At 40.6% G+C, this 24123-nt stretch overlaps 3 protein-coding genes across 9 annotated transcripts in view; 2 read left to right on the top strand and 1 right to left on the bottom strand.

The window, feature by feature from the left end:
* The first annotated feature begins 3222 nt into the window (after nucleotides 1–3222).
* On the top strand, nucleotides 3223–6205 carry cenpl (centromere protein L). The gene is made up of 5 exons (XM_086048526.1): nucleotides 3223–3257; nucleotides 4661–4823; nucleotides 4908–5159; nucleotides 5255–5803; nucleotides 5905–6205. The coding sequence occupies exons 1-5, from the start codon at nucleotides 3238–3240 to the stop codon at nucleotides 5977–5979; spliced, it is 1059 nt and encodes a 352-aa protein (XP_085904652.1). The 5' UTR covers nucleotides 3223–3237; the 3' UTR covers nucleotides 5980–6205.
* Nucleotides 4354–14972, bottom strand: LOC147152565 (FUN14 domain-containing protein 1). 6 transcript variants are annotated; one of them, XR_015089175.1, is made up of 8 exons: nucleotides 13905–14969; nucleotides 13361–13520; nucleotides 12883–13048; nucleotides 12716–12791; nucleotides 12038–12172; nucleotides 11525–11636; nucleotides 5416–5841; nucleotides 4354–5268 (listed from the first exon to the last, which is right to left on the bottom strand). XR_015089175.1 is itself a non-coding variant. In XM_086048528.1 (7 exons), exons 2-6 carry the CDS (start codon nucleotides 13383–13385, stop codon nucleotides 11559–11561), a joined length of 480 nt encoding a protein of 159 aa, XP_085904654.1. In that variant the 5' UTR covers nucleotides 13386–13520; nucleotides 13905–14969; the 3' UTR covers nucleotides 4354–5841; nucleotides 11525–11558. The 6 variants fall into 6 exon arrangements, 5 of the variants coding, with proteins under 5 accessions (XP_085904654.1, XP_085904657.1, XP_085904653.1 ...); XM_086048528.1 differs by having other exon boundaries at nucleotides 4354–5841; XM_086048531.1 differs by having other exon boundaries at nucleotides 4354–5841; nucleotides 12044–12172; nucleotides 13905–14944.
* Nucleotides 13779–24123, top strand: part of LOC147152564 (lysine-specific demethylase 6A-like) — a 59226-nt gene continuing 48881 nt past the window's right edge. The window contains exons 1-2 of one of the 2 annotated variants that reach the window (XM_086048522.1): nucleotides 13779–14321; nucleotides 14453–14516. In XM_086048522.1, the coding sequence (XP_085904648.1) occupies nucleotides 14143–14321; nucleotides 14453–14516 (243 nt within the window). In that variant the 5' untranslated portion in view covers nucleotides 13779–14142. The remainder of the gene's footprint in view (nucleotides 14322–14452; nucleotides 14517–24123) is intronic. The other variant, XM_086048525.1, reaches the window with a different exon arrangement.

Here is a 24123-nt window from a genome sequence, read left to right as displayed (position 1 = left end):
ATAGGCCTGAAGTCTTACAGTTTAAAAGTTTGAGTTACACACTGACACATTGTCAAGAGTACGTCAAACCTTCTTTGAGTGAGGATGCAAACTCTCTTCCAGTCCTGATCTCTGTTGTTACTTTGTATTTTTGTTGATAAAGACTTTTTACTCTTCAACTTCCGTGTCATATCTGCGTTTGGGTCCAAGTCCCGATCCTCACATGACAAGACTATTCTTTCAGACAGACTTGTCTTTCAGGACACCAGACACTGAGGTCTCCAGTGAAGATCAAATCAAATCAAATCAAATCAAATTTGATTTATATAGCACTTTTCCCACACAAGATGCAACTCAAAGTGTTCTAAATTAAAAACATCAAAATATAGCTTAAAAAGAGAACCGGCTCCCACCTCCCCTTCCTCCCTCGCAGTATACACAAAGACAGACAACCACAAACACACTTGCACTCACTCACTCACACACACATACACAAACGCACACACATATAACCTTAAAAAGAGACATGGCAGGGCACAGAGAAACCATATGAGGAAAGAGTAGAAAGAAGTGGTTTTCAATTTTATTTAAAAAAAAAAAATCCTCTGATTTACAGTCAAATGTGAATGAATACATTATGATTTCCTTACATACATACATACATACATACATACGTACATACATACATACATACATACATACAAACATACATACATACATACATACATACATACATACATACATACATACATACATAATCAGAGGATACCAACATTTTTTTCCAGGGTACAATACAGTAACCACGGTCCGTGTCTCTTTTGGTCATTGGATTTTATGTTTGGAAGCAGTTATGAAAAATGGAAAAACGACTCGTTATTTGATTTTCATTTTAAAATACAAACACCAACATTGAAATACAGCTTAATTTTCTATTTTGTTATCTGGAAAAGTCTAAAAAAACCTGTTTTATTTTCCATTTTTAATTCTAAAACGAAAATAGAATATGCAAGTGACACAAATCGCAATACAGCTCGTACATCTGTTTTAGATTCCCGGAAGTTGTCACTGACAACATTTCTCATACTGACCAGAAGATGGCGATATGTACTGTAATGCTCCATCTCCAGCCTCATTCCACAAACGCTGCACTTGTTGAGAAAATTGTTGGTTCCCCTCAGTTAAAATAATAATAATAATAATAATGATAATAATAATAATAATAATAATAATAATAATAATAATAATAATAATAATAATAATAATAATAATAATAATAATAATAATAATAATAATAATAATAATAATAATAATAATAATAATAATAATAGTCGTGGGTTCGATCCCAGCTCCGGCCTCCCTGTGTGGAGTTTGCATGTTCTCCCCGTGCCTGCGTGGGTTTTCTCCGGGCACTCCGGTTTCCTCCCACATTCCAAAAACATGCATGGTAAGTTGATTGGATACTCTAAATTGTCCCTAGGTGTGATTGTGAGTGCGGATGTTTGTCTCTGTGTGCCCTGCGATTGGCTGGCAACCAGTTCAGGGTGTCCCCCGCCTACTGCCCAAAGACAGCTGGGATAGGCTCCAGCACGCCCCGCGACCCTTATGAGGAGAAGCGGTACAGATAATGGATGGATGGATAATAATAATAATAATAATAATAGATAAGTTAATTCATATTAAACATTGGAAATCTGACATTACTTTTGGATTGTGGTTCAGCAGGTTTATCTTTAAAAAAATAACTAATGAAACAGGCCTGGACAAAAATGAGGGAGGTTAAAGACTATGGTAACACACAAATAAGATTGCATTTTCTTTTAGGCTGGTAATAAGCTACAAAAACATTATGGAAAAGCTGCCATTGCAGGCTAAAGATGAGAGCAGACTATTCTAAGACACTTGTGCGGCATTTGCTAACCTAGATGTCAAAGTTGGTCATGTGAATCTAATTCACAAATTAGTATTTTGTTCACCCATTATCTGTGACTATTTTATGGTCACACATTAGTATATTGTGTCCATGGTATGTTAATAATGTGGCCACAAATTAAAAAAAAAATCTCATGTAATGTTTGGATCTCCATTGATGTAAGTGGATCTATTGCTGGGAGCTGTTCTTGTTTTAAGTGAAACAAACAATTGAGGAAATCCTGATATGTAAGAAGGTGGTCCATCTCACATTCTCCATCCACATCATAGCATTGCTTCTTAGAGCAAAGTGAGACACCTAAGATTTAAGCTTATTCATACGTCCATCCATCCATTATCAATACCGCTTATCCTCACAAGGGTGGTGGGGCGTGCCGGAGCCTATTGCAGCTGTTTTTGGAGAAGTTTTGTCAATTTATGATACTATCGCACATGAAATTTGTGGACGGTTCCTAACTCCAATTGAATAACGTCAGAATGTCAAGCCAATTTGTTCTCGCTCTGAAAGCGAGGCTAGTGGCTACTACACTACTTCCTGTGCTTCCTGCAGCGCCAACCAACGGCTGAAAAGCGTAAATATTGAACATTTAATATTGAAACTGGAAATACGGAAATTTGAGCCCTTTCCATAAAACTCCACATATATTGTAGTTTATTTTCAAAAGGGGCGTTAAAATGAATATCCTATTTTTGTTTCAAAAATGAAAATTGAAAATACAATCCTCAATGTGTTTTTTGATTTGCGTTTCACAATTAAAAATAGAATGAACGTAAGGTACACGGACCTACACGGACCCCTAAGGATGACGAAGACAAATACAATAAAATTGTATACAAGGAAACATGAAAGAATGCCAGTAGGCAAAGATCAGTTAATAGAGGAATGGAACTGAGATGATGTTCATACAGGCGGGTAATTCAAAATGATTTCAAAAAACCTAAACATACTTAAAGAAACTACAGTATGTAGTATGTATATATAACTAAAGACTGAAGGAATAGAGCGCTGTAAAACTAGCACACGATTAGCTAGTCAGCTCTATAATAAACAGGAAACAGTAAGGAGTGTAATTATTTGTTGACATGAAATGTGAAAAAAATTGGGAGAATTTATATGACATGGAAAAACTGGGATATGTGAATAAGATAATGTAGACTAGTCGGGACAAGCGGCGTATGGCGGCTGGGTGGCTGCAGGTCGCACTCCATGTCAAAGGGTGGCGGTACTGCGCATCAAATGTTGTTCAGTGCCAATTTAACACAAGAAGAAGCGGGCGCGCTGTTCAAATCGGTTTCCGACGCCCTTCTATTTTCATCGTAGTGGCAAAGATGTTACCCGCAGCACAAAGGTAATCCTTCGTTTGCAAACATTGAGAAATGCCGTCGTCTGAAAAGATATTTAGCCAAGTTTTGCCGTGTGTACAAATCGTAGCAAATTCTGGGTTATGGGGTCCTCGTTTGTCAAGTGACAGTACACTGTTCAGGTCGAATCCGAATAAGAGAACATCGTCAACGTTTGATGTGATTGCTTTTCCTCCTCATATTTACTACACGACGTTTTTGATAGTGTATATCAATAAATAAACCGCGATGAAGCGCTTTTGGATTTTCATCGACTGTGAAACTCGCACCGAAACTTTTGTGGTCCCTTTGACTCCCATTATAACACGATGTTTTCAATACAGTATACTATAATCCTGATATGTTGTAATGCGTTTCTCATCAAAACTGAATGAGTCTATTGGTCCGTGTCTCTTTTGGTCATTGGATATAATGTTTGGAAGCAAATATTGAAATAGAAAAACGACAAGTTATTTGATTTTCATTTTAAGATAGAAACACTAACATTGAAATGCAGCTTGATTTTCTAGTTTGTTGTCTGGAACGTTTCAGGAAAAGTCTAAAAACAGTTTTATTTTCCATTTTTAATTCTAAAACAAAAACTGAATTAATTAAAATAATAATAATAACATTTAACATTTTTTAATTCTAAAAGGAAAATTTAATACAGGACGTGACACAAATCAATCGTAATTCCCGGAAGTTATCACCGACAGCATTTCTCCTACTAACCAGGAGATGGCGACTGTGTAGCGCATGAAGACGAAACCGTGACTGTCTTGTAATGTGCCAATTCTATCCTAACTTCCAAAATTGTTTTACAAGTGGAGAAAATTGTTGGTATCCACTGTTTAATAAATAATAGTAACAATAATAACAGAAGTAGTAAAAAGAAATAATGAAAATTAACGAATGGAAATCAGAAAATAGCTTTTGAATTGTGGTTAAATGGCTTTATTTAAAAAATAATCATCATAAACTCATGAACATGTCCATATGGACAAAAATGGTGGTATCCCAAGAAAAGACAAACTTTACAAACTTTATACTTAGAGCGGAAGTTATTGCAGATCTGATGTGTTGAAAGAAAAAAAGCACAAGGGCTGTGATTTTAGATGTCCTTTTATATAAGATGTAGTTTTCCCTTACACCAGTTTGCTTTCCCAACCCATAGGGTACTTGAGTTTTCAACCTACACTTAAGCTTCTGAAGAAGTAAAAATTCAAACAAAAAAAAAATACTGTAACAAATTCAATGGTAAGACCGTTACCAGCTGACCTAATCAGTGGAACATGATTTTTGTTGAGCGGTTTTAAGTTGCAAGATGCTTGGTAAGATAGCGTCTCGAGTTTCACCGTGCATGTGCTTTGCCTTGAAGTTGTTCAACTAAATGGAAAAGTGTGTTTTCTAGTGTGGCAAGGACCCCCAGCAGCGTTGCGCCGAGAAGGAGTAAAGTTAGGAGCTACCGACAGTCTTACCAGAGCTTAACGGCAGCTTCACATCTCTGCCTGACGAGGGCACTGACGTCACTGCGGCTCAACACCAAGAGAGCGCCCAAGTCCGACAATAATCTTGTGAGTCATCCCGAGCCGCTTCCTGCTCGACGAGAGAGATGCAGGTTCTCATTTCATGAGGAATGACCACTGCGCTTTTATCAGGATAAGGTGGACCCCAAACAGTTGGCCTCACTGCTGAAAACAGAATGGAAGCTGTCCTATGTCACGCCGCTCTACCGATTCCGCTATACTCAGCTGAAGAGCTACGCCCGGCAACTGTCTGCATTTTTGACTGCGGAGAAGCAGCAAGGCTTGGCAGTGGCGGATGGAGGTCCTCTAAGCTTCGGGGTCTCCTTCTCTGTGGTTCAGGGCCTGGCTGAAACAGACGATGACGCTGAGACCATCGTCATACAGGTGAGCACAGGATTGTAGAGAGAATGCTCAGACAGGTGTCAGTCAGTTTGTCGGCAAGATCCTTTTGATTCCCCTTCCCTTGTCTCCTACTCCAGATCTACTCGAAGTCCTTGTTTGCCGGGCAGCATAAGCAACAAAAGACATTATGGAGAGGCTGGCTTGCATGCGTCAATGGCAACCCTGACTACATTAACTCACTACCAAAAGAGTTCATTTCTCTACCACTATTTGGCAGCAGCGGGATGGAGGCACTCACTTCTTTGGTCAAATCGTGGTTCCAGAAGAACTTTGACTGCTGCTTTGGCTCGTTGGAGATGAACCAAACCAGCTTGGAGTGGTTGGTGGCATTATGGACCAACTGCCACACGGAGTCCGATGTCAAGCAACTCAAAATGATTTGGACTCTTCCGGTGAAGCCGCTACTCCAGGTCACCTATGCTGTAAATCCTGTTGATGCTTGGGAGCTGTGGTGCAGTGTGAAAGGGGAGCGGCCAAACAACGTGATTCATAGAGAGGATTCGATAAAACTCATGAGGGGGCTCATATGCCACTTCTATCGAATTTTCATGGTGGATCTGTCAGCTGGGAGCCTGAGTCACGTGTCAACGGCGCTGGGCACAGCCGAATGTAGCGGCAGGATCAAGGTACGTACCTTCACCGGAAACAGGATGACCATTCATGCCTGTGTGACAAAAAGTGAAGCAGATGAAGGCGTAGAGTTCATATTTCTGTGTTTCCGTTTCAGATTAACAACAGCAAATGCCTGAAGACCACGCTGACGCTGCTGACAGAGTGTGCCCTCCTCAAAATGCCCATTTAATAAGTGAAATGGGCAGTTTGTGTTTATTAATACCAACACTCTAATTATTTTTATCACTAATGTGTAGACCGGTGGAGCATAGGTGGGTTGCGGGGGTGCTGACACGTTTAAGAATGTTTTTATTTTTTTTAATCAGTACTATTAATAGTATCGTAATTTTTGCAGTCCATTGTTTAATGTTTGACTGAATCACGTCATCAATTTCAATAGAAGTTGTGTTGTTTCAGATCATTTCAGGTTCTTGTTGGACATGCTAAATGTTTTGTTAATGTGACAGCATGATGCTAACAAAATATATCCTTTTGGTTCCAATATGCTCTTTTGCTGCATATCAGGGGCGGAGCCAGAACGTGGCCAATGGGTGGGCCTGGAAAAATCTCTCACTGAGCACAATCCTCCTGTCCCGACACATCCATCCATCCATCCATCATCTATACCGCTTATCCTCACAAGGGTCGCGGGGCGTGCTGGAGCCTATCCCAGCTGTCTTTGGGCAGTAGGCGGGGGACACCCTGAATTGGTTGCCAGCCAATCGCAGGACACACAGAGACAAACATCCGCACTCACAATCACACCTAGGGGCAATTTAGAGTGTCCAATCAATCATTTTACCATGCATGTTTTTGGAATGTGGGAGGAAACCGGAGTACCTGGAAAAAACCCACGCAGGCACGGGGAGAACATGCAAACTCCGCACAGGGAGGCCGGAGCCGGGATCGAACCCTCGACTTCTGAACTATGAGGCGGACGTGCTAACCAGTCGATCACCGTGCTAACCAGTCGATCACCGTGCCGCCTCCCGACACATCATATATTCAAATAAAATGACAAACTGATTTATACGAAGTTCAGATCTTCGTTAGAGAATCACAATTATGCCATTAAAAAAACAATGAATCACAAATTGGAAAATAATTTAATAATTTATTAAAAATTGAAAAGTATAATTTTTTCATGAATCTCAGGGCAGTCTGTTAATCTGGGCGGGCCTGTGCACACCCAGGCCCACCCATTGCTCCGCCCCTGCTGCATATATAAACTATTCAGTGTGTATAAGAGCACTTTTGCCACCAAAATGAATAATTTTAACAGAGGGTAAAATTGACTTTTGCAGGGAAGTCACCAAGTTTAACATTTTGCCCCAAATGTTTTGAGAAATGCGCCATCTGTAGTGCCGATTAGAGGTCATTATTATGGAAAAATACTTTTTCAATTAGGAGCTGTAGTCCTCTTCCCCTTTTTCCCCTCCTCTGGTGAAGTCAATGAGCAATAAATAGTTTTTTTTGAGTGTTTTATTTCTTTATAATGTATGTTTTCACTTGTTTATATTGCATTTATTTTTAACCACAAACTGGTAATATAAAAAATATAGATACAATTGTATTAATTTAGGGCTGGAACGGATTAATTGATTTTCTTTTCATTTCAAATATTACCTCGATTTATGAGCATTTCAAGTTACAAATGTGCTCATGGAACCAATTAAGTTTGTAACTCGAGGCTCCACTCCACCACGTTTATTTTCCAGTTTTACTACGACTTAGAGGGTAATGGTCAAGAGTCAAGACCATTGTTAAAATAAACCAACCCAAAAAGGAAACAAAGTCTGATTAATTGCACCGTCATTTAACGTGGTGTCTAGCTGGATCCCCATTAGCGGTCATAAGCTTAAACTACCTGGGAACACCCCCAAGGACTAAAGGGGGGCTTGACCGATAGATAAGGGAGGGTTTTGTTCTCATGTATTCAGTTCTGTAGCAGTTGCAAATCAGACTGAACTGTGATTCTTAACCGATACATTCATTGCAGCATGAACCGTAGAGTCATCTGCATAGAGAGTTGTACTGCATCTTTAAGGGCATAAACCATGTCATTAATGAAAAGTGAAAAAAAAAAGCAGTGGTCCCTGTCTGTATGTGTCTGTTATCATTCTTCAACCAAGAAGAATGCTTGCTCACAAGAAAATGAACAAGCCTTAAAAATCGCAATATCTGGATTTAGTAGTTACCCCCTTACTGGCTTTTACACAAGTACACAGTCAGCATTTAATATTCTTTAATACAGACATCAAAATTCATATAATTCATCTTCAAAAAAAAAAAAGTTAAAATATGGAGCCCAACAAAATGTTACTGTTTAGACGTCAACAATTAAAAACAATGAGGCAGTTCGCAGATTCACATTGACCCATACCTTACAGCATACTGTACAAAAACATGTTACACCAATAAAACACAATAAGGCAAAAAAAGAAAAAAACAACAGATGGATGTCCTATTTTAGTTTGTACTGTGTGAAAGGCAAATTTAAATTCTACTTTGAGTAAATGCATGATGTCAGTCACTATATGCTCTTATTCTTGACAACTAAAGATTCCCATCCCTCCATAAAGATGCAATGTGATTAAGATAAAAATAAATAAATCAATACTTGTAATATCGGCATGCAGTAGACTGGTAATCGCATTGGTAGTGGTACAAGCTGCTGCTTTTCATGCAGGTGGTGTGGGTTCAAATTCTGGCCAGTATCGCAACAATACCAAGCTACTACTGATTCCAAGACTGGATATTAAAAAAAATAGACAAATGGGTGGCTTCACATTATGAAACATAGGGAATCTGGCATAAAAACGCTGCCTAACAAATTCTGTGAATGATTCACAGTGGCGACACCAGATAGGACAACCCGAAAGTCACCACAAAATATATTTGTGATTCCGCTTCAAGTGTTGTTCACACAATCAGGGCTGGACTGGCCATCGGGCACAACGGGCAAATGCCTGCCGGCTCTTCAGGGCGAAGCGGTGCTATTGATTTTTTTTTTTCCTCTGTGCAACATTTGTGTCATACTGGGACTTTGAGGTGATGGACGTAATGTTTGCTGGCTTCCTCGACATGCCTCAGCAATGGTGAACGATTAATAAGTAAGTAATAGTAATACTAATCAATAGCCATTGCTCAAGAGTCATCACACGCATGCTTGCATAACTCCCAAAGTTTTTCAGTCACAGCTCCTTCTAATAATATGGCAGATTTTCAAGACTCAGAAATTGTGGATGAGCAGCAACTGTTCAGAGTAGGCTGAAATGTAGTAATATCTCACTGCATATGAGTTTGAATTATTAATAACCCTCCATGCTTTAGTTAAAAATGTTTCAAAACGCACAATACATTTAATGACTAAATAAATTAAATGTAACTAAAAGCATTGCTATTTAAACATGACTAAAGTAAGCATAAAAACAAGTACAGGGAGTCCTCATTTTGCAAACGAGCTCTGTTCCTACACTGGCGATGTAACGCGAATTTCCGCATATGTCGGGTTTCACCGTTAAAGTTGATATTTACAGAAAAATACTTTATATAAAAAACGAAAATACATTAAAATAAAAAGCACAAGACACTGGCTGTACTTAGCATTATTGCTGAGAAGTGGATGGAGAAAGAGGAGAGGAGGGTGATCAAGGCAAAGATAGTGCCGGAGTGCAAACAGACACGATCGAGAGAAACTGCGCATTCTCATAGCTCAACCGCAAGGAATGCTGGTCTTTGTAGTACAGGAAGTGCTTGTATGTGGAAATGCATTGTTTGGCGAGCAACCCTCCTCAAATACACAAGCAGAGGTAAACAAGCTCAGAGACGCAGCACAAAAGCAGACTTTTGGAGCGAGGAGGAAACCGGCTGCTTCATTCCTGTGATGAGTGACATGAATATCAAGTGCTTTATTGAAAGTAACACGCAAAAATGACGTCCGTTTGAGTCATGACGCCCTGCGTCACAGAGGGTTATTCAAATGAGCAACTCTGTCCGCTCAATCATGAAAACGGGATATTCAGAATGTTTCAGAAATCGGAATTTTGACTTTAACCTGAAAATTGACTGTATGTAAACATAGTCACTATGGTGCTGGGGACAAAATGGCGGAGGCACGGGTGTCGTAAAGTTGAAACGTCGTAATTTGAGGACTTCCTGTATAAAAGCATGGTAAGTGAAAGGCATAACCTCAATGAATAAGTCAGTGTCAAATGCTTTTAAGACAAAGTTACTGCTTTTTCTTTTCTGAGGAAATCAGCCCAAACATATTTTTTTCAAGAATATGTTCCCAGCAGGCCTACTAGTTGAAACAGTTTGTGGAATATGAGTTAAGCAGCAAAATCTACCCGTTTTTAGCCATCTCGGGGGCAGCCATTTTGTCACTTCTGTCGACTGAAAATGACATCACAACTGCTCAGGGCTCAGGTAACGACCAATCACGGCTAGACTACTTGTGACCATCCAGACTCAATCTGGATGGGGTAAAAATCGGATTTTGGCTGGTAGTCTGAACAAGGCCAGAGTGTTTCAATGGTTTACAATGTTGGACCATATTTCCCAGGGCATTCCAAATATTTACATTTTTTATTTTATTTTACCAAGTGTTCAATGTACCACCTTATAAAATGTAATGATACCTGTAAACTCCGGCCAGGCTGGGATAACAGTAAAGTGTCCTTCAGGTAACACATACAAAAATCATAAATCGGTTGTACTCCGCTAACTATGAGGGGCTAATTTTAGCCAAAAATACCAAGGCCCATTTTTGTTCCAGTCCAGCCCTGCTCACAAGTATGCAATAAACAATATATATTATATTTGGCAATCTAGGGTTGGTGTTTTCATGCTTATGAGGCTCGACACACATTTTAACTAGGGATGCTCCGATCGATCGGGCACCGATCATGATCGGCAGATTTTCGTGAAAAATTACGTGATTGGAATATTCGATCAATGCCTTTTATTGCCGATCAAAACATCCGATCACCGGAAGCTCATGCTTGGCTGCCGCAAGACGAAATGGCAAAAAAGTTTATTTGTTTAATACGCGACGACGTCCCTCCGTCCAAAAGCACCACTCGCGCCGCCCGCCCGCTTGCGCGAGCTACATTGACTCCAATTTAAACGCGCCGCCACAAAGGCTCGCTAACGCAGCGGCGCCTCCGCCGCGAGCAGAGGGGAGGGACGCAACACAAGGCTGCTAAGCATGAGCTGCGGGTGATCGGATGTTTTGATCGCCAATAAAAGGCTCTGATCGAATATTCCGACCACCGCAGTTGGTGTGAACACAGCATTGTCTGCTGTGTGGGTGGAGTTTGCGTCTTGTAATATATGCCTTGAAAAGGTACCTCGCGCAGGGAGCATGGCCCAAAGTCTCAACACAACCAACTTAATCCGACATTTGAAGAACAAGCAATTTGGAGACTATGGTCAATTAACAAGGCTCACTGCATTGAATAAAGTAAAGGCGGACACAGCGTGATCGGTATCGGTGTCATAAAACCTGATCGGAACATCCTCAATTTTAACATGAACAGAAATCCCAAAATATTTGGGATTAACGCCAAACATTTGGGATTAAAACCAAAGTGAGAAGTGTAATCCAGCATTTCAGACACACACACAAATAAGGTTTAGTTTTCAGTTGGATAATTTTCAACCATAAACGTAAATATAAAATGATGTCCATCATTAATTCACAAATGTAGATAACAGCAACAAAAATGACCTACTCTGTGACTGAAAGCAAAGTGCAGGCAGTGTCTTTTAGGAGGCCAAACCCAGGAAAAATCCTCCAACAAAGCCACTAGACAAGACGATGTTTCTTTTTATGAAATCGGTGGCCTGTATGACAGGGGAGGAAATCATGACAAATCAGCACAGCGGATAAAGAAATACAAAAAGAGAATAAAAAAAATTAGCATAATGCTAAACGTAAAACAAAATGTGAGTTTGATAGATTGTTTCACTTCTGACTTTCAAGGGGGAGTTTGCCATTTTCAAACTGCTAGCAAGATTTCAATGGAGCCTCACTTCACCGCCCCCCCAAAAAATAAAGACTTGCAGTTTGCTTTTCAATTAAAATTGTCTACATTATAGTTCACATTCAAACTATATATCTCTGTGTCATTTTCCCATCATAAAATGTCATTTGAATAAAAGGTGGCTATGGTACATTCTAGTAGGACTACATACAAATAAGAAAAACAGGAAAAAGCATGAAAGAAAGCATTTTTTCCAGATACCTTTACCTCCTCAATGAATGTGTTGAGTTCAGGGGCTGCTTTGTTCGCTTTCTTCTTCAGGTGTTTCTTTGCTTTGTTTACATCCTTCTCCACTTTCTTCCAGTCCACCTGTACATAGCCACTGTGATTGGCAATCTGTGTAAATAAGGTACACAAATTTAGAATTTGTCAGTAGAGAAAGACATCGTTCCACCTTTTGGGCAGCCGCCAGAGAGTGATGACGAGTCGTGCCTTTTCCTTTTGAACTATATTTTTCACCTTCACTGATGGATACAACAATCGTGCGGCTTCTGTATACTCCCGCGTCTATATACTGCCACATTGCATCATGTGACCGACGGTTGTGCTGTGTGACGTGTTGGCGACAGGTCTGCAACACATGCCTTTGCCTAGTAACGTCTCCTCTACTCTAAAGCTTTTTTAAAAATATACATGTATAGATCGTGGTGACCAGCAGCCTTGATCAATGCAGCCGCTGGTTACCTATGGAAACCTTAATCACACGATAAAAAAAATTGACGGCGTCAAAAGGGGGTTGGGTTAACGCCGGAAATAACGCGCTATATATATATATTTTTTTTTTCTGCCCAAAATCGACAACGGCCTCAAAATATCCATATCGATTGGGTTTTAATTTCATTAACAGAGAAAGAAGACTCAAAAAGGTGCGCGTCTTGCCTGTAGAAGGAGGAACCCTCCACCGACAGCAGTGGCCGCTACTTTCCCCACTCTCTGGAAGACATAACCAGCACACCTGCGTGCATTGAGTTAGGGACAGACATAAAATGAATGTCAATATTATACCTTGTACGGGAGTCCAATGAACCAAATTTCATAACGTTTACCATCCAGTGAGGCCTCCCATCATGAGCTGGGTTGCCACAGAGTACTTCTCAGCGATCGGACCAGAGTTGTTCCCAAATACCCTGCTCCACCACTGATGCCGCCGAGCATATTCTGTCAGATCCACCACCTCGTACACCTCTTCGTCACTCTCCGGTTCTTCCTGCCCTGTTCAGACGAATTAAAACCCGATCAAAGTCAGAGAGAAAATGCAAATGCAAGTTGACCTGGATTTTTTAGCATCATGACATAATATGGAATGGCCAGCAGTGAAGGACTCAGCTGTTTACAGCTTCGAATTTTAGAACCCCATGTCGCTGTACGTTATAATAATGGGGGGCGCCAGTATTTTATGGCAATCCATCATCAACTGTCTACCGCAAATACTAGGTCACGTCATATAAACAGGGCACATATTTCCATCGTATGCAATCATTTGACAAAAACCCGTCGGTAATTCAGATAGAAATGATTCCTCACCCTCCCTCTGGTCCACGGTCGCCATTTTGGAGGGGCCGGGGAATTTACCAGGATGTTGACAATATAAGCCACGCCCACGCGATGATGCCGTGCCACGTAAGCTCGTCAACTTTATTATTCAAATATCGCAACCTTTCCTTGTCGGGGGGCAATTCAGGGCCTGTGGCAAAACATTTGAACGTCCAAACATAACTTATATTATATGAAAGTCGCGGATAGAGTCAACATTTACAACTCGCTATCAAGCTATCTTATTTTGCAAGACGTGGCTTTAACGTTGTAACACAGAGGTGTGGTCGGCACATTTTTTGATCAGGTTTCAATTGATCAAACTCCGTACACAAATTGGTTTGCAAAAAGGAGAGAGGGATGATGTGCAGTGTATCATTGAAGACTAGAAGTCATATGGTAGGATGCACGCATGTTGGTTGGCTAAAACACAAGGTGAGGGCGTGTCTACAACGGCGCGTGGGTTCGCTTCGCTGACACAATTAAAACAACTTTATCTTGTCGGTCGAAACGCGTTTAATTGAGGAATACTTACACATTGGATTATATGTTCAGGTGGTGGCAATTGAGCCACGGTATGATCTTGCTTTGGGAAGAAAAATGTGACGCTTGAAGATCAGGTCGCGCAGCGCTGCTGTCCCCCGGAAAGGATTTACTACATCGAATCGCATCTTTTCAGGCTGGGCGAAAAAGTTTTTGATCGTTTGCCTTTCTTCGCTTGCCTCTGTTTGATTCGCTGGAGTAAGCCGGTCGCCTGTGCGTTGGGATTTTCCATGCAATCGTGCAGTGTGTCTGTCGCTGTTGCTGCCTGCGCTGCTGCTCGGAGTCTCGGCTCAGCTTCTGATGGTGGTGATGAGGAAAAGAAAATGGCGGCGGGAAAAGCGAGTGAAACAGAGGAGGACTTTCCGACACTGACAGCCCAGGAAAGGGACAGTTTGGCCGGGATTGACAGGTGCGAATAGAGAGCGCGTGTCCTCGCACGTAGCGTGAAACCTAATGGGTATCTTTCCCTGCATGTCGACATTTCAACCGAGGCGCTCCGCAACTAATGCCGAGCCACCTATGTTGTCTTTTTGCTTGCAGCTCACCATTTGGATTTCAGAAGCTTCATGAAGATGGCGCCAGAACGAAGGCCCTGTTGATGAAGGTAGCAAATCGAAAGTAGATGCTATTTACAAGCAAAGGTGCACTCTAGTCTGCTGGGCTCACTCAGATCGACCAGTCAAGTAAAATGCACAGCGGGGAATCGGCCCCCAAAGCTAACCTGCTTGCAAGCGGCCCTCTTGCAGACTACTCCGAGGCCAGCTAACCTATGTGTTAGCATGCTAGCTGGATAGTTAGCTCCCTTCATCCGGTGATCAGTGACCCTGCAGCCTGCACCTGCGTCCATTCTCCTCCGGCTGTGTCTTTTAACGTGTATCTTTAAACATCGTTTAAATTGTTCATTCGGGTTTGTGTTTTGAGTGTTTGAGTGCTATGTTGCAGGCAAATATTGGCCGTTACGCTCAGCGTGTCAAAGTGGACCTGCTGTGACTGACGTTGTCCTAATACCACAACACAACGTCGTCACGGTTTTATCCAGCACGCGACTGTAATTATTGTTCCGTCACAACGCGGAGAGAAGTTGAGTGTGTTTATTGGGCGGTGTCGTGTCAAATCTAAACGCAAAACAACACGGTGTGCTGATCCTCATCGGCTTGCATAGACGCACGATCACGAAAACAATACGAGCAGTCTTCAAGATAAAGGTGCACAAAATATCCGCTTTCAGCTGAATGCCGTGGCGGAAGTGTACATTTTAAATTTATCGCGTTGCCCTCACGGACGCGTGGTGTGACTATTGTGGTCGGGTTCGACGTTTACAAACGTTTCATATTACGTTTAATAATGGCTGTCCAAGATGGCGGGGACATGGCGGACTGGTGATGGAACTCTTGATGTGTCGGGTCGCATCGGTTTTGCTGCGTTGAAGGCCTGTGTTTACTGGGCTTTATCCTGTACTAGGATTTGTTATACTTGGAGTTCACAAGTCTAAGGCTCCTTTTTGTTACATTGTCCTCTCAACAGTCAGGCTTTGTTTTAAAAACGTTCAGTCCATCTTCACTCTACACACTTATGAGCAAACAAAGCACAGAAACAATTTCGTGAGCCTGGTGATTGAATTGTGCTTAATGTTTACAAATGTGTGATGCTCTCACTTTTAAGAGGCTATCCACGAATCTTCTCGCTAGGTGGTGCAGGATACCAGGAGGGGCTAACTGCTCAAGTCGCTGCACACGGGAGCAGCACACAGGTCAGCAGCAGGCACCAGACTTGTCAGAGAATACAGTCAACAGCATGGGTGATGAATGCACTAGTATGTGCAAAACTCTTGTCTTTATTGTTGCTGCCAAGTGACAGCCGCGGTCAGTGATGGAGCAGGTGCACACCTTATGCCTGAGAAAACGTTGTGATTTATCAGCTCCTGCAAATTTCTGATGGCACACATCATTCAGTACAAGGCTTCATTTTATACTGACTGTTTAAGTGCTCAGTTTCAATTTAGCACCATTATGCTGAACCCCCAAGGGCATCCAGATTTTCAATTGCACCTATTTGTGTTTAGTTTTCTGTGGAACCTGTGCTCTGCTAGTTGCTGAAAACTCCCCTAAATGCATATGTTGTTGATTTTCTGTATCACACCCAAAGCCTGGATAATGGACACAAAGTAATTAGTGTCAAGAAAGTATTGTGAAGTGCTCTAACTTCATTGAGAGACTTGAGCTACATTCACCCATTTAAGTGTTTAATCTTATGTATTCTTTCATGTTATAAAAAAGAACTGTCACTTCTGATGCGAAGGGAATGGGTCCGTGAAGTGACACGCATGCGCACAAAACACTAAGTCATGTCGCGCAGTGTTTATGGAAGTAATTATCAGGGATGTCCCGAAAATCTTTGGCCCCAAATTGACCAAAAGTGCATTTTCAGTTTTGGTCCAAAATACTCTTATCACCAAAACAACACAGCCGAAACTGGATGTTGTAATGACACAAACTAAAACCTTTAAAGAAAGCACTTTGTGGGCTACCCAGTGCGAAACCCTGCCGTCTCTTTCGCAGCCTTTCTCTCTTCTTCTTTCGAAGGCTTAAATAATAACACATCTTTTGGTGCCCTAATACGGTGGAACCTCAAGTTACGAACACACCTTTTTACACACAATTCGAGTTACATACAAAATGTTTGTTCAAAAATGATCCCTATTTACATACTATTTTCAATATGCAAACGGTCTTGTCATGGGAAATATCCATCCGAACGGATATCCATCCTTGATGTTGTTTCTCCTCAAGCTGTGTAACCATCATTGGCAATGTGCATAACACATAAACGTAAACGTGAAAACTAGTTGTATGGCTTAAGGCGGAAACGGGAAGTTTTTCCAAAGGTAGGCGGAGATTCTACCTCCGTATGCTTGACCATCCAATCAAAAGACTGAAAGACATGTTCAAAATGGTCGCCCCACTGTGAGGCAGTAGAAAGCATGTGGCTTCTCCCGGCCAATCAGCAAAAGGAAAATAATGCTAATGACGGGACGCAGTGCTAAATGATACTCTTACACCCACCTACATTTTACAAATGTAGTCACTCAAGGGCCCAATCAGATTTTTTAAAATGGACAGATAAGCCAGGTCATTTATGGATGAGGTTTAAAAAAAATTAATAAAAAAAAGAGTTAACGTGGCTGTCATCGTCACGTATGTTAGTTAATCATTTTATATAGCCGGCCCGCATGTTGTTAGGAAAAGTTCTTCCCAAGTATGATACTTTGACCTAGGGGTGGGCGATATGGGCAAAAAAAAAATCTCGATTTAAAAAAAAAAACAAAAAAAAAAAACAAACTCAATAACGATAATTTGATGATATTCTACAAAACATATTTTAAATCTGCACTTGCTTCACAGACCAATTGTGGATAGACAGCGTTTGTGAACAACATCTCTTTTAAATTTCTAAATACAGCATCTGCAAAACAATGATATTCTAGGACAATATTTAACATTAAAGAACAAAAAATTATGTATTGACTTGCATTGTTTTTTGGGAATAATTATGTCATTTAAATGTCTCTGCTGTTATTCCATAATGATATGACATTTTGAGCTGCAGTAAGTACTGGTGTACCACTGCCAACTACTAGAGCAAGCAGAATGGTAAATAAATGTATTTGATATGTGATTTGTGTGACAGAAGTGTCACCTAGCGAGGAAAAAAAAGATGTTGTCATGATAACTCCCATTCTCATACATTGGCCACCGTATTCAGAATAAAGTTGAATAACAAAGCTGCAATTTACAGAAAAGTGCATTTCCCCACTCATTCATCGCTGTGATATGTGACTATTCATGTTTGGGTGTATCCTGGCGTCACACTAATAAGCCACAGTAGTTTGTACAACATGCCTCGGGAATACAAGCTATTTATGAATGATGCGGACTACAAGAGTGTAAACTGAATGTTAACCGAACATCCAGGCTGTCACGTTTGACTTGCTCGCTAAAGTACTGGGCGTGTGTGTGAGTGCGTTTATATTTGTTCAGGGTCAGTTTAGCAGCTAGCCTAGCCTAGCCTCTAATGCGCGGCTGTTTGAGAGACGACAATACGTCAGAGACGGAGAAACCGTGCTTAAAGGGACGGTGGGGCCGGGATGGCCACGTTTTCACTAACAAGTTCATGTTATATATTTTTTGATCAGGAAAATGAAAAGAGTTGTCATTTTCTATTTTATCAATAAATTTGGGAGAAATTAGGAAATAAGTAACTCCATGAATAACTCCCCTTGATAATGAGCACAATGGCCGCGCCCCCTACCGTTTTATCCTTGTTCGGCCGGAGTCACGGGTGATGAACCCATTCCAAAATCTCCATTGGAAATCATTGTACTTTCATTGCTTATAACGTCCAAAAACGGCGATCAATTGGCACCAAAATTCAGCGTCAGCAGAGGTACATAGGCTGGAACCAGCGCACACCGCTTCTTTGCTTGAAAAAAAAACAACAACAAAAAAAACACTGCTTCTTTGCTGATCATGGTTAGGATGGGCGAGGCATAAACACCAGTCAAGATATTTACAGAGACTGAAGTGGAAATGAGACGTGCACGTTTATTTGGATGAGGAATGCCCCAGATTTTCGGCTTATAACGCGCCGTCCAATTTGGAAGGTAACCGTCGAAATGGCACGTTCCGATGCGGCCACACTCGCGGCTGTGCAGTCAGCCTCGCTGGAACTTTTTGTTTGCTGTTCGATGAGGGTCACTCTCAAGCCGCTTCACTCAAATTACACATCGTGAAAGAAAGATTGACGATGATATCGATGACAATATATATCGCCCACCTCTACTTTGACCCAATCACGCATGCCAGCAGCGGGCGCGTTGAATGAATGAGGAAGCAGGTAGCACGTTGATGGACACGAACTTTTCCCAAAGACATAAATAAAGAACTAAACATTCAGAATGGCTCCTAAGAAAAGGGAAACTGCTTCAGGGTGTGATATTGAAAGCGCTGTCATACATGAGCAGAAAGATCTGTTCTCTTCTCACCATTTGTAATCAGGCTACGTATGTGTTGTTGTGATTGTTAGTCGACAGACAAATGACCAAGCACTCGCTGATGATAGCATGAGCGAGGCAGTCAAGAAATTATAAATATGATCAAAATAATCAATCTTTTAAATGACAACATGACATCCCACTTTGATTTATTTGAATTAAAAAGACAAATTTCCCGGAATTGGTATGCCAAAATCAACCAATGACTTAGAAAAGATACAAAAAAAGATCAGATTTTCTCCATTTTATAATGGAAGAAGCTGTAGTCCTCTTTCCCAATTTCCCCCTCATCTGGTAAAGTTAATGAGCAGTAAATGTTTTTTATAAGTGTTTATTTGTTTACAATAGTGTGTTTTCACGTATTTATATATTGCATTATATTTTTAACCACGCACTGGTTAAATTTTTTTTTAAAGTTGCATCACTCTCTTGTTCCGCATGAGTACGTATACCGCACATGCTTGTGCGTGAACTTCATCGTTGGTTAAGCTTCTTTGTTGATTTTAATGCTACTTCTTCGTTGGTTTAGTGTCTTTGTGGTTCTAACTTCTTTGTGTTTTGCGGCGGCTGTGCGCTGCCTACAACACGCACAATTCCGTGGTCGTGGTTTGTTTTCAGTTTTTTTTTCTATTGAACATTTTATTGAAAGAATTTTCTATTTATATCGATCGCGTCTCTATCGCGACATATTGATACTGAATTATCACCTACCGACTGTTGACAACAATAATGGGTTCCAGGCCAGGCCGCGCTCTGCCCCAGACTCACTTGGCCTGGCCTGTCCTGGCTTCTGTTGCTTCTCCATAAAAACAGGCACCAATCATTTGGGGTGGGATCAACTGAACTGTGCAAGCCTCCGCTACTCACTCTCAGTGTGTGGGGTTCTGCCACAGATTTCATGAGTGGCTGAGTCTCGGCCACTGGTTTTGTGGCAATTCAAAATAATGAATTGCAGTTCACGATGTGGTGACGTAGCATATTATAGACTAGTGCTGGGTGATATGAAAAAATTCTTCTATCACTATATAGGCCATTTTATATCACGATAATGATATACCACGATATATTTTCAGAAATTCTATAAAAAAAAAAATACAACACACTATAACCGTGACATGACATTTCCTGTTTAGCTGTGTGTATGATTATTTTGTATTCACTTTCTCTTCTGATACTTTTTTAAATTGCCTGCTTGTTTACTGATCAATGATGGATACACTCTGCATGCATTATAGCGCGGTTCCAGCGAGACCTGTGTGAAGTGCACTCAGTAGGGGTGTAACGGTACGCTAAATCACATTTCGGTTCGTTTTTTTTTAAACTTCAGTTCGGTATATTTTCGGCACCAAAAAAACTGATTTAAAAAAAAAAAAAAAAAATGTTTCTTTTGAAAAGATGACAAGTAAATGGTACATTTTTTAGAAAAAATAAATAAAAGCGAACCATTCGGGTGATTATTCTAAGAAATTACACCAGAATAAAAAATACACTAACAATAAAGATCTCTTAATTTAGTAAATTATTAAGACACTGAGGTCTCAAATAACGACCAATCAAGGCTCAGTTTCAGAAAACAGGTGAGCTGTGATTGGTCGTTACCTGAGCCCTGAGCAACTGTAATGTCATTTTCAGTCGACAAACGTGAGAAAATGGCCACCCCCCAGTGATGGCTAAAAACAGGTGGATTAACTCTTATTCCACAAACGCAATATTTATCAGAATGCTTTGTTTCAACTAGTGGGCCTGCATAGAGCATATTCTTGAAAAATAATATATTTGGGTTGACTTACTCTTTAAACTACTTGCTTGCTTCTAGCCAGACTTTTGAGATTTACTTGCCCAGCCCCTAAGCACATTATTCAGCATCATTATTTATTTCACTCTTTCATAGTTATGTTGAACTCTTAGTAAAGTTAAGTGTTATGTTAAAATAAAATAACCTAAGTACATTTTTCTCCCGGTCATTATCTTCAAAAGTTAAAAAAGAAAAAAATAAATATTATATATACCGATATCGACCAATGTGAAGTATATTGTGATGTACTTTTCACTTTACGAAATATACACATAAGTCACAGTTCAGATCGGTCACTGATTTTGAGTCACGGATCGGATTGTGTTTCGGATCAGCAAGAAAAAAGAAGTAAAATTAATTCGAACTTTGACTTCATTTATTTTATAAAACACTTTTTCCCATTAAAAAAAAACAACTCTTAATGTCTAATATGGCCATTTAGGCTTTAAGAACGTAATATAAGGCTGGATACATTATTTTATACACCGTACCACAAATAAGATAAGAATGTTCTTATTTTATACGTGGTACAGTGTATATAATAACAAGGTGTTCTTCCAGACATTTTGAGCTGAATGTTTTCTTAAAATTATTTAATGAGCAAAAGTGTTTTTATAAAATAAATGAAGACAATGTTTTAATTTTCATTTTATTTTTTATAATGAAAAAGACCTTGAAGTGCAATTTAAGCCACCTTCCTTTACACACGGACAGCGCATTACAAAATAATCTCCACATTATTGAAAAAGAAGTAAAAAAAAAAAAAAGTAAGCCAAGATAGAGCTGTTGAACTACCAGCCACGCACTTGTTGCTAATGATAACAGCTGCTAGCCACTAAACCCCGGAGACTTGTGCTGTATCATACAATGACAGCGTAATTAACTAGCGGTTTGTTAGTGTCCTAAATTAGCAACTGAATATGTCTTCGAGATGGTGTTGTGTTGATGTAGGTGGCAAGCTGAGGCGTCGAAAACGGAATTCAAGTTAGCTGTTACACCACCAGGGAGGTCAACTTCAATATAAAGGTCTACTAAGGTTATTGCATTGGCATCACTGACGCAATGTGTTATTTTGTCAGCTTTATTTTGAAGTTAGCCTTTGCGGCGGTGGTGCGTAGTCCACTCCCAGCTAGTTGAATGCCTCGTCAAATTATATAAATTGTGTGATCGCAAATGATCAGCTCATCAGCAAGCTTTTCAGAAGCCTGATAACGATACAGATAATTTGAAACGGGTGTGTTGCAGCAGGGAGAGATGGAAAACATGCAGGATAGGTGCCCTTGAGGACCGGACTTGGTGACCCCTGCTTTACAGGGGTCACCAGGAGGTGCTGGAGCCCATCCCAGCTGACTATGGGTGAAGGGCGGACTACACCCTGACCTGGTCGCCAGCCAGTCGCAGGGCACAAACAGACTCCGTCACTGAGCGGAAACCGACCCCACACTGCCCGCACACAACTCAGGCATGTGTACCAATACACTATCAGCGACTACTGGACAAAATATCAGTTCAAATATTCATGTTAAAAAAATAAATCTTATTGACACAAATATTGATCAAAGGTGGTGATCTCCCACCACAGAGTTGAAACATTTAATATCATAGTCCACACTATATATTAAATATGCTCATAACAAGTTAACTTTATCAGCTACAGTACGGTAGCAAATTCTGCTTTTTCCTTAAAGCATGGGTCTCCAATCCTGTTCCTCGAGGACCGGCGTCCTGCCTGTTTTCCATCCCTCCCTGCTGCAGTCCACACCTGATTCAAATGTGCAGGGTCATTATCCAGCTTCTGCAGACCTTGCTGATTATATGATCATTTAATTCAGGTGTGTGGCAGCAGGGAGAAATGGAAAACAGGTAGGACACTGGCCCTCGAGGAACAGGATTGAAGACCCATGTTTTAAAGTGTCCAAATCAATATTAAATAAATGAATCACCAATTTAAAAAAAAAACAAAAATAAGAAACTTAAACTAGCGTTACGCATTACTCTACAAATACAGTAATATTGTAAAGAAAGTTATTACTGTCACATGCAAGTAACTAGTAATATGTTATATATTACATTTTGGAAGTAACTTACCCAATACTGCGTGCCACTTAAGGCAGTTTCTCACATGCCGATAGACAGGCGGCTGCCACGGCTCTACGCATATGTATACAGTGATCCCTCATTCATCGCGGTTAATGGGGGGACAGAACCCGCCGCGATAAGTGAAACACCGCGAAGTAGCATCTGACTTATTATTATGATGATGATTATTATTATTTTATATGATATTTATTGTAGTTTTATTTTGGGGGGGATTTGCGCCTCTGTTATGCTGTTGCGAACCCCGACATTTCTAAATACTTGTTAAACAATCAATTCACTATAAAAATGCAAAGTGAGGAATACCAATCTATAGGTGGTGAGAGGAACATGAGCTTCACCCACGGCAGCTGACGATCACAGCGGAACATTCGCTAAAAACTAGGTTAAAGTATTTTGATGAAAAGTTTTAATTTTGATCATAAAATTGACTTACCTTAACTAGATTGCCATCGTGTAATTTATCCAATCCTGCACTTTAAAACGCTTGTCGTGAAAAGTGAAAGTGAGAGTAAAAGCGGCCACTTCTTCTTCCCTCACTCTTCTTCGCCTGCTTTTTCTTCTTCTTCTCCTCCTACTTCATTTCAAAAACGAAGAAGAAGTATGGCCGCGGGGGATCATGCATTAACTTTATCTTTGCACAACAACATCAATAAAGTCCTTTGGATAAAATGCAACGTGGGATTGTAGTTAAGGTAAGCTGTTTTAAGACAACCTATGACAAACTAACAAACAATTTCACACTTTATTTGGCAATGTCTTAAGTCGTCCGTGGCGCCGGCCGGCCAGGAGCGCACTGCGCTCACGAATTATAAACAGCTGTTGTACTATGCTATCCGATTTTTACAAAACTTTATTAGAGCAAACACATCCTTACAAATATGGAGGAGAAAGTATCCAGCTTGACTCTGACTAAATCAACGGCACATTTGAATAGTGAACGAGACTAGCGAGAGGCTGAGATGATGCGCACACAGTCAGCTCACATACAGTACAGTGTGTGGAAAAAGTAAATCCACTTGTGCCCTCGGTCGAGCTCTCGCTGGGAACCAGTCACCGCCTTTTATGAGTGCCTGCGGGTATGTACAAAGCCTCCGAGTAAACTCATATCTTTGAAACAATGCGTATTTCTGCAATATAGCTCCCGATATGGCTGTGTTGTTTCATTTTAAATTATGCTTCTGAAAAATCCGCAATGCACCGAGGGCGCGAAAGTTGAAGCGCGAAATAGCGAGGGATCACTGTACTTGCCTTTAAAGTAACACTGGG

This window comes from Filicampus tigris, chromosome 1, assembly GCF_054856515.1.
Source record: "Filicampus tigris isolate MCC_2025a chromosome 1, RoL_Ftig_1.0, whole genome shotgun sequence".
NCBI classification, from domain to species: Eukaryota; Metazoa; Chordata; class Actinopteri; order Syngnathiformes; family Syngnathidae; genus Filicampus; species Filicampus tigris.
This window is presented reverse-complemented; position numbering and strand designations above follow the sequence as displayed.

Coding starts and splice junctions, on each gene's coding strand:
- cenpl (XM_086048526.1), top strand. CDS start 3,238: ATGTTACCCGCAGCACAAAG. Junction 3,258..4,660: donor ATGTTACCCGCAGCACAAAG/GTAATCCTTCGT, acceptor TGTGTTTTCTAG/TGTGGCAAGGACCCCCAGCA. Junction 5,804..5,904: donor AATGTAGCGGCAGGATCAAG/GTACGTACCTTC, acceptor TTTCCGTTTCAG/ATTAACAACAGCAAATGCCT.
- LOC147152565 (XM_086048528.1), bottom strand. CDS start 13,385: ATGGCGACCGTGGACCAGAGGGAGG. Junction 12,792..12,882: donor ATGGGAGGCCTCACTGGATG/GTAAACGTTATG, acceptor CAATGCACGCAG/GTGTGCTGGTTATGTCTTCC. Junction 12,173..12,715: donor GAGGGTTCCTCCTTCTACAG/GCAAGACGCGCA, acceptor TTATTTACACAG/ATTGCCAATCACAGTGGCTA.